Consider the following 9,820-nt stretch of genomic DNA (forward strand, 5'->3'; position numbering starts at 1 on the left):
AATATTAAAGAAACCCAACAGTTCACACAAAGAGCAAGCACTGTCAGCAGCCAAACCCAATACAATTGAAGTAAATGGTGACCACTTCTTTAAACGCAAAAAAAGAACAGAAAAAAATAAATAAAATGCCTCCATACTGCTCCTGTGGTGTCATCCAAACATGGGTTCGGCTGCAAAGCTGTTTACCCCTGAAACTCCAAAAGTGTTTTGTAGACTCAAACACATCACCCACCCCTCCATCGGCATAGTGGTGAGTAGATAATGAATGAATTTTAATTTTGGGGGGGAACTATCCCTTTAACAGGAAGGAATCTTCAACATAACAAGACTCATGTGGGTGACCATGTGCCTCGACCGGTTGGCGGAAGTGGGGGAGAGAGGAGAGGTGGTTGGGAAGGAGGGGGGCAGATGAGGGGAGAGATCATTTGGCGGAGCCAGTTTCCGTCCATCATAAGGCAAACATGTGGAGACAAACAAGCAATCACACTCACTGTTGGAGCCATCATATAGTTTTTGTTCGTTTGATTTCATTTTTGAGCAGTACTCTGGTGACCATATGTATTAACAGAACATTGCCAAAGGAAGTGCATATAGCTAAGCTCAAGTGTGGAGTATGTGGCGTGTGGTTACATTGTGTTAAACTGAAATTGCTAATGGAAACTGGACTGTGATTAACTGAAGTACAGACTGCTTCTTACCTGTGTGAAGGTGAATACAATAATGAGGATTAGCAACGTTAACAGTGTTGTGATGTCAATAAATGGGTCCCAACCTAACCCAAATCTACCTACCTATGTTTTGGACTGTTGGTGAATGTGTGGTAAACATGTAAACTCCACACAGAAAGACGACGTTCGGGAATTTTAAACCCGGAAACCTTCTCACTGTGAGGCAACAGTGCTAACCCCCGCGTTGCCCTTGTTTAAAGATAAACAATATAAATGTTGGTACATTGAGCAGACATGAAGCATCACGAGCAGGGGTTTATTTAACCACAGCAGTGTGATTATATGGAGCAAATGACAAGTCCTCAGGGCGCCTCAAACGTTTCATCCTCCAACGTCTTCTTCTGTTCTGCAATTTAGGGCCATTCATCTGCAGAGGCCTCAGATGTCTGAAGAGTGCAGGAGACATGAGACTTTGATTTGTTTATGTAACTGACATGACTGGCTGATGGATTTCATTGGTTAATCTGGTCTCACCTGATCAAATTCACCCCCTCTGGCTGATCTCACCACACCTGCATCCTCACCGTACTCACGCAGATCCTAAGAGAAGAGAGCACTGTCATGGTTTAAAACATAAAACACAACGGAAATAGAACACTATGCTGTGAAAATTGCTCTTGTGGGAGTAAATGAATGGTTGAAGCTTTGAATGATGCAGATACAAAAAGAGTGACGAACCAGCTCGCCTTCGTAGGCAACTACCCTTCTCTCCATCTCCAGACCCCTATCTCCAGAAGCAAATGAGAAGGATCAACACCAGAAAAAAACAGAACTCTAAAATGTTGGAGAAATCTGTGATCTTACTGTACACCACTCCAATACAACAGACGGACACCAGGAGAATCAAAGCTGTGAAACAACCAAAGACAACTGCCACTACATAGACAGGGGGACGGTTCAGCACTGGAGGAGCAGGAAGAAGAAGAATTAACGCAGTAATCACTGGTGACAAAGATGTTTTACATTAATGAATCAACTGTACCTTCTTTATCCAAATATTGCTCCCAACTGCTTATTGCAGTAGTGTTGTCAAAGCTGTCAGACACTTGGCAGTGATACGTCCCAGCGCTGCTCCTCCCCACAGACAGCAGGAGTATTGACTGTTCTGGCGGCTGGTCGACCACGTAGTAGAAACTTCCTTTGTCATGGAGAAGGGTTTTGTTGAGGAACCACTGGTAACGTGGATGAGATCCCTTTGCCACCTTGCAGTACAACCTCAGGCCAATCACAGCAAAGTTTTCTCCAATGTCGGAGTCGTAGTGCATGGTCACAGGCCCGCCAACTGAGACTGAAGGACACATCATAGATTTGATAATTACTAAAAAGTCATCTGTATCATAGCTTCATGTCTGCGATTTCAAACAATGCCATCATACCAACTTCCAAGGGCAGCCACTGACTGTGAGCAACCTGGGCTCCGTTGTCCGCGTTGCACTGGAGCTCTCCCGAGTACTGATCCAAGACAAGTGGTAACTTAAATATGGCCCTCCTGTTATCACTCGTCACATTGGCAACCAGCTCTGTCCTGTTGTAGAGTGAAAAGGTGACAGGCAGGGTCCCAATCGTCGACTCACATGTGACCACAGCAGAGTAGTTGTAGGAATCCTCCTTCAGCACAGTGAAGGAGATATCAGGGGCTGACACCACATCTGAGGGAGCAGGACGTGAGAGGATGTTTTCTTCTTCATAGTCTCTATAGTTATACGGTATAAAGCTAAATAGTAGATCGACTGTGATTTCAACATCAGGACTTGTGGAGGTTGAGAAGACTGTTTGGTTGTAGTAGTTGGTAGCCATGCATGTGTAATAGCCGATGTTTTCTGAAGTGGTTCTGAGGAAGACACCGATTATTATTATTTCAGTAAAATGCAGATTGCATCAAATCATTTATTTAAACCAAACTTGCTTGAAAAAATTTGCATTTTAACAAACATCAGTGTTATTAGAACTACCTAAAATAACAAAAAACATCTTTGTGAAAAAAATTGCAGTAATTTCACAGAGCAGCTCCAGATTCTCGTCCTTCGACAACTCTACTTGACCTGAACCAACAAAAATCTGTGCCTCCTTCACTCCCTCTGCAGGACAAGCACAGCAGCACAATGAGATCAAGCTCTTATTTCAAATCAACTCTAATAGTTATTTTAAAAACTGTGTTGACCGATATCGTAACTGTCATCTGCTGCCATTTTCAGGTCAAAATTTCCACTCCAAATAATACTAATAATATGCCTCAGCTGTACAGTTTTCACCTTACACCTTGTATCAACATGCCTTTTGAGCAGTGCTGGAGGAGATAGACAAACATTTGGCTTAAGTCAAATGATTATTTTCTCTGTGTATAGTTATTTATGTTAATGTTATGTTAAATCATATTAATGTTAAATTTTACATTTTACGTTATTATTGTTGCATTAATGCTGCTTTTGCTGTTGTTACAATATTTATTGTCTCTATTTACATGCTTATATTTTTCTATATTTTTAGGCTATACGTTTAAATATGTATATATGTATATGTATTTATAGATATATATGACGTTTTTTTAAAGTATTAAAATAACTTCTACTTTTTTAGCTTAGCCTATTCCCTAATGCAACATTCACTACATCATTACTGTATATTTTAATACAACAATAATACAGACTATCAAATATAATTTTTAAAATAATGGTGCAGATGATGCAACTGAAAACCATCGTAGTGTCTGAATCAATTTCATTTGTTTTTCTTCACCAGTGATACATGTGAACATGTAATGTAATGCAGTGTACAGTGTACAGTACAGATATTTTCTGATATGTGTAGTGGAGTTAAAGTGAACAGTAACCAAAAATAAATCTACTTATGTAAAGTAAACATACATGAAAAATGTACTGAAGTACAGTAACTTGTTACATCCCACTACTCTTTTTGAGAAATGTGTTTCTCACTGTGTTGAGTGTTGACACACCTTAATGTGCACAGTGATCTCAGGTAACAAATAGACTCACCAACCACCCTCAGGCGGTGTGTTCTGCTGACAGTGGGCATGGTGTGAGAGTTGTTCTGTGCTCTGGCCAAACACTCCAGGTTGCCCTCATGGGACAGTTTGATGAGCAGGGTGAAGGTTCCAGCTTCCCCAGACAGGGAGGTAGACTCACCCAACCGCTTGTCATTATCCTTGCTAGAAGAGGTCAATAGTAAAAGGGTTTTATATTAATTTTAATACAGTGGTTCATTTTGGAATACAGTATTATTACTCACTTGTATAACTGCAGCAGGACAGATTCATTCTTTGGGTGGTTTGGCATTACACATTTGAATACTACAATTTCTCCCAGCAAAGCCTCTGAAGGGCCAAACAGCTGTGGAATCCCCAGAAATGTCTGATCTATTAAAAACAAATAAACAAATCAAAATTTCACAAACACTCAAATGCTTTATAGGGTTCTAAACTCATATTTTCTATTAATTGACTGTGCACACAGAATCCATAAAACTAACTTACTGCTGTCCGTTCTGCAGTAGCATAACCCTGCAGAGAGGAAGAAGAAATAAAGAAAATGCTAAAGTCTCAAACTGAGATACTGTATTGCGTACTGTTGTGTGGTTTGTGTTAGCTCACCCAGCGTGACCACGAGGAGGGAAGCAAACATTCTCAAAGAAAAATGACTGACTTTCATACAACTACTGACTTCCAACATGATTTTGCTACACTGTAGTGCATCAGGTTTTTCCAGTTTTTAACCGAGGGTTTACGCACCGTGGATAAACACACGCACACACACACACACACACTTAGAAACATGTGCGAATAACTGATAGCAATACACTACCCCTCCCTCCTCTCATGTCTTAACTGTTAAACTGTTCTATTTTGAACTAGAAACACGGCATTGCGATTGAATGTGTCCGCCAACCAAGGCAGTTACAGTCTAGATGCACTTTTTCCCAGGTTCATATGAGGTCAGACCGACAGTGACCTTTGACCTTTAGTCACTGAAATTTCATCAGTTCATCTATGAGGCCAAATGATAACTGTTTGAAGGTCCTCAAAGACAGACTTGGGATATCATGTGCAAGAGGCCAAAACATGTTTGTGAGGCCACTGTGACCTTTGACCTTTGAAGTGAACTTTTGTGCCAAATTTGAGAGGAATCTCTTGAGGCGTTCAGAAGATGTGTTCACGGGGCAAAAAATAGTTTTCTGAGGTCGCAGTGACCTTGATCTTTGATGTCAGGTCATCCTTGAGTCCAAGAGAATGTTTGGGCCAGATGTAATGAAATTCATTATGTGTGTATCTGAAACATCACGTTCACAAGAACATGATGTCACGTGACCTCTGACCTTTGATCAACAAAATCTAATCAGTTCATCGTTGAGTCCAAATGAGCAATTGTATCAAATTTGAAATATTTCCCTCAAGGCTATCTTGAGATATGATGTTCACAAGAATGAGACACACAACCCAAAAACATAATGCCTCATGCCGCTGGCTGTCGCCGGTGCAGATGCATAAAAATGTGAATATTAAGCCTGACTCATTTTGAAGTGATGTAGTCAAGCATTCATTTTGTTTCACTGGTTTCATAAAAACACAACAACATTTAGAAGTAAACCTTTTATTGGAATACCAGTCTCTTATAAGTAACTTTACAGGTCGGGAAAAGTATCAAATGCAGTAAAGAACAAGTTGCAATATTCAAATGAAATATTTGCATGAAGTGATGGATGTGATGATTTGAGAGGTGCGGGATCTTCATGCTGTGTCATACTGTGATCTCTATGGTCTGAAACAGGGAGACACAAATAATTATATCATTATATTAGTACCTGGTCTGTTTGTCATAACACAAAGTTGTTTTTATCTTAATGCTCCTGAGGGAGAGGATTGAAAGAATTGCTCCATTAAAAGCTAAAAAAATAAAAAAATTGTGGTGCTCTTAAAACGTCTTAATTGAATAATGCTTTATTTCATGGGTCCATATATACAAAATCAGGAGAATAGTCGATTGGGATAAATAGTCAGAAATGTTTAACTGTTTAAATGTTAAATGTTCTCTCAATTAAATTAAAATGTTTCAGTATATGAAAACCAAACACATAAAATAACTTCAAAATCTTCACTTTAGTGTGAATTTCTTAGACCTGTTGAGAAGAGTCAGTTCACTGATTTAAAATCATTGTGTTTATGTGCTGTCGTGACAGCCTGTATACCTGACTCAGGACACAGTCAGTCTGCAGAGGAGATCCCGACCTGCTTGTCTCCCTACTGGGACGAGGGTGCAGTCAGAGGAAGTGGATCTGAACTGACATGAGAAGGTACAAACATGGTTTATCGGGTTGGTTTTAATCACAGAAACGGTAAACTTTCTAAGGTCCATTGGGATAAAGCTTACTTGGTCGCAGCAATGTGGGCATGAGCTGAAAAAGAAGTCAGAGGTGGAGATATAGGGATATTTTAAATAGTGAATTATATAGTGAAAATGGTGTATAGAGAATGTATCCTTCACACATACACACACACACCTTGGTTGTGGTCAAACATCCTGTAAACACAGGCCACACCAACTGCCAACATGAGCAAAAGGAAGCAGCAGAACGCTATGGTGATGATCTCTGTCGGGTTCATGAAAGCCTCTGTGAAGGAGAAGGGACATGAACAGTGAGCCATGACGTACTGTGGTGTCAGCATGGGAGTCATTTAAATATACAACATGTGCTGTTTACTTGGTGCTGTTTCAGTGGAAGATGTTGCTGGAGGCATGGAGTTAAGGATCCTGTCTGATTGAAAGTAAAAAATATATGATAGAGTGCAGAGGCCCCCCACACAGAAGGCATTTATGAAAAGACATGCATTATAGGAATAGTTTGACATTTGGGGTTATATCCTATTTTGCCATCTTGTCAAGAGCTAGATGAGAAAACCGATGCTTCCCTCGTGTGTGTGGTATGTTACACTACAGTCTTATTACTTTCATTTGAGTTATGATCTTCTTACCTGTGACTCGGACCAGCACATCTCCACTCTCCACCCAGGGCCCGGAGTCATCATAGCTGTTCCTGACCCTGCAGCGGTAATACCCAGACTCCTCTGAGGTGAGCTTAGTGAGGACGAGTGTCTGTCTACGGTTGGCGAGGGCAACGTGAGTCAGGTCATCCTGAGACTGGACGTCCAGATTTGTCTCAGAGGGAAGGACAGAGTTATTCAAGAGCCAGGAGATTTGAGGAAAGGTTCCTCTGCTGACCACACACCTCAGCCTGGCGGCGGAAGGCTTGGAGTCGGCTCTGTAGAGATATTCCACCTCCGCTGTCACGTCGCCTCCAACTGGGACTGAACGAACGTGGAGGAGAGAAGAACATTCATGAGGAGGAGGGAAATTAGAGGAAGGGAATGACAGACACATCACACATCTCCTTCACATGTCTGTATAGCTCATACCCACTTCCAGAGACACAGGTTCACTCATCAACTCCTGCATCTCAGTTTTCACCCAGCATCGCGCCACGCCCATGTCCATCCCGGGTACCATGGCAACAAGGAACCAGACAGTGAGGGATTCGTTCGCTGTGAGGGATCCCACCTCTTTGTCATCTACTGAGAGAGAAAAGTTGACCGGATGGCTCCCTCTGGTTGACCAGCAGGTTATGTTGCCTTGGTAACCGTCTCCCTCTTTGAAGATGGAGAAGGAGATGTTTGGCTTTGATACATAAGCTGGTGGAGGCAAAACGACAATCAATCAAATTTTATTTGTATAGCCCATATTCACAAATCACAATTTGTCTCATAGGGCTTTAACAAGGTGTGACATCCTCTGTTCTTAACCCTCAACAAGAGTCAGGAAAAACTACCAAAAAATAACTTTTAATCATGACTGTATGGCCAAAAGTATGTGGACAGCGATTGAATACTTATTATTTACATGTTGTTTATCATAGTTTGGGCAACGCTTTATATCCAATGAAGCTTTCTCTTAATGCTACAGATATTTTAGACTATAACAGAGGTTCCTTTCCTGTTTCATCATGGCATTGCTCTCATGAATCCAGGTCCATGAAGAAAAGTTTTTTCTTTAGTATGGTGTGGTAACTGGCTGCACTGGGCCTTGACCTCAACTCCATACAACTCCTTTGGGATGAACTGGACTGTGAGGGAGACAGTTTCACCCAACTTCAGTCCTGAATGGGAAATACATTCCTGCAGCCAGGTTCAACACTTTTTTACAGAAGTCCTCCCTTGAAAAGTGAGCCATACTTTGGCAGTATTTTGAATCCACATGATTTTGGAAAAAAGATGATTCTCAATTGTCCATATAGTTATGGCCACAAAGTGTATTTTCAAAAAGAAGTTATGCAATAACTTTGGTCTAAAGGCTCCATGTGGTAATAAAACTCTGCCCTTTGTTGTGGCTGCATGGTTAAGACAGTTGTGTTTCCATTTAAACTACAGTGACAATGCTAACATGCTAATACAGTCTTAACCATTATCACATTTGGGTTCAGCATGTTGGCATACTTCTGTTTGCCATCAGTGCTAATCACGAAGCTCAATCGAGGCTGATGGGAATGTTGGAGCTATTTGGTCATAAAGCAAATTAAAATTAAGTTCAAATTAATAATTGTAATGACCATCGACCAACATGGTTAAAAACTACCATGAACCAGAATGACCCTCAGAAGAGCTCATACCTCCGCCAAGGCAGAACATAATCATTTTTTGTCATAAAACCTTTTCCTAAACAGTGGAAAATAGAGATTTTATTGCATATAATAAGAAAAGAAAAAAATTCAGAATCGTCCCAGGCCCAGACCCCATCCTTCCACCCAGTACTAAGTCGTCTATATCCTCTGTTACCTTAATATTTCTGTAGATATGTACCTTTGACTGTCACCTTGACCTCGGTGCTGCTTGAAAACCTTGTGTTGTCCTGAACCATGGACCAGGCCCTGCAGGAGTAGTGCCCAGCATGCTCTGGAGTGGCCTGCTCCATCACCAGCTCATTACCAGTGAGGTGGAAAAGAGGAGAGGTAGAAGATGTTAGTGCCTTCCTGTTGAAAAACCAGGTGTAGGACAGGTGGGAGCCCCTTGTGACGTTGCATTTTAGGATGATGCGTGACCCCTCGTATGCGACTGGGGGGAAAGGTTCAGCGGTCACTCTGGTATTTGATGCTGGAACTATAGATGAGAGGGAATGGCAGATGGTTAGGGAGGAAAGGAAGAAGTTACATTTGGGAATATTTCTTCTTTCTAACAACGAATGTGTGGTACTCACTGACAACACTCAGCGTGATGATGTTGCTGACTCCTGTGCCTCCTTCATTCGTTGCCTTGCAGTGGTACGACCCCTCTGATGTTGCAGCGACCTTCAGGAAGAATGGTGCAGATTGGTCTCCTTGGAGATCGATGCCTGTGGCGATTGGGATACCACCATCTCTCATCAGCTGGTAGGTGACTGGTGGAGAGGAGTCAGGTGCAGTACATCGGAAAGCCACCCTCGAGTTGAGGTAGGCCATGTGAGGGCCGGTCAGAACTGGGCGAGGAGAAACTGATCCACCTAAAGAAAGATATGAAGTAGTAGAAATAGTTTGGCTATAGACCTCTGAAATACCTGTAACACATTTTAATAAAATAAATGACAAGTAAAGTCACTGAAGCATTTTTATTAGACCTACAATTACCAAGCTTCTGAACCACTATGGTTATTGTACATAAAGACAAATAAAAGATCTCAGAAAACTGAGCTCAATATCTCAAGCACTTACTTATCTTGATGAACAAACTTGCCAGAGCTGAAACAAAATCAACAACATGTTGCAGTAATAATATTAGAATATTAATATTAAATTATTTATTTTTGTTGTAATTTTAAATAAAACTTACCCAAAAGAGGCAACAAATAAAGAGTCTGTAGATTCTTCATAACACTGCTGAGTATTTATCTTTGACATGGTTTCTCTAGCTTGGTTGTGTATAAGTGTATCTGCATGCGTGACTCTGTGTGTGTTTGCGTGTGTGTGTCAGGGTTAGGGGTGTTACACATGTGTTGCTAATAGATAACATATTAGGCCGCGTATTTGGCATCATTTTAATGATCTGTGCGATGCACAAT

At 41.1% G+C, this 9,820-nt stretch overlaps 2 protein-coding genes across 4 annotated transcripts; both read right to left on the reverse strand.

The window, feature by feature from the left end:
* Positions 1–970: 970 nt before the first annotated feature.
* On the reverse strand, positions 971–4,506 carry si:dkey-93h22.7 (platelet endothelial cell adhesion molecule). 2 transcript variants are annotated; one of them, XR_007032303.1, is made up of 10 exons: positions 4,336–4,506; positions 4,219–4,245; positions 3,975–4,101; positions 3,722–3,894; positions 2,105–2,377; positions 1,711–2,016; positions 1,533–1,631; positions 1,407–1,452; positions 1,203–1,268; positions 971–1,114 (listed from the first exon to the last, which is right to left on the reverse strand). XR_007032303.1 is itself a non-coding variant. In XM_047338239.1 (10 exons), the coding sequence occupies exons 1-10, from the start codon at positions 4,412–4,414 to the stop codon at positions 1,082–1,084; spliced, it is 1,233 nt and encodes a 410-aa protein (XP_047194195.1). In that variant the 5' UTR covers positions 4,415–4,502; the 3' UTR covers positions 971–1,081. The 2 variants fall into 2 exon arrangements, 1 of the variants encoding a protein (XP_047194195.1); XM_047338239.1 differs by having other exon boundaries at positions 1,407–1,456; positions 4,336–4,502.
* An 810-nt stretch (positions 4,507–5,316) lies between these two features.
* LOC118125372 (Fc receptor-like protein 5) lies at positions 5,317–9,733 on the reverse strand. 2 transcript variants are annotated; one of them, XM_035183855.1, is made up of 11 exons: positions 9,592–9,733; positions 9,474–9,500; positions 8,984–9,265; positions 8,590–8,886; positions 7,153–7,425; positions 6,712–7,044; positions 6,441–6,494; positions 6,240–6,350; positions 6,110–6,134; positions 5,928–6,019; positions 5,317–5,500 (listed from the first exon to the last, which is right to left on the reverse strand). In XM_035183855.1, exons 1-10 carry the CDS (start codon positions 9,629–9,631, stop codon positions 5,980–5,982), a joined length of 1,482 nt encoding a protein of 493 aa, XP_035039746.1. In that variant the 5' UTR covers positions 9,632–9,733; the 3' UTR covers positions 5,317–5,500; positions 5,928–5,979. The 2 variants fall into 2 exon arrangements, with proteins under 2 accessions (XP_035039746.1, XP_035039754.1); XM_035183863.1 differs by lacking the exon at positions 5,317–5,500 and having other exon boundaries at positions 6,441–6,490.
* Between the last annotated feature and the right edge of the window lie 87 nt (positions 9,734–9,820).

Source organism: Hippoglossus stenolepis, chromosome 2 (assembly GCF_022539355.2).
Source record: "Hippoglossus stenolepis isolate QCI-W04-F060 chromosome 2, HSTE1.2, whole genome shotgun sequence".
NCBI lineage: Eukaryota > Metazoa > Chordata > Actinopteri > Pleuronectiformes > Pleuronectidae > Hippoglossus > Hippoglossus stenolepis.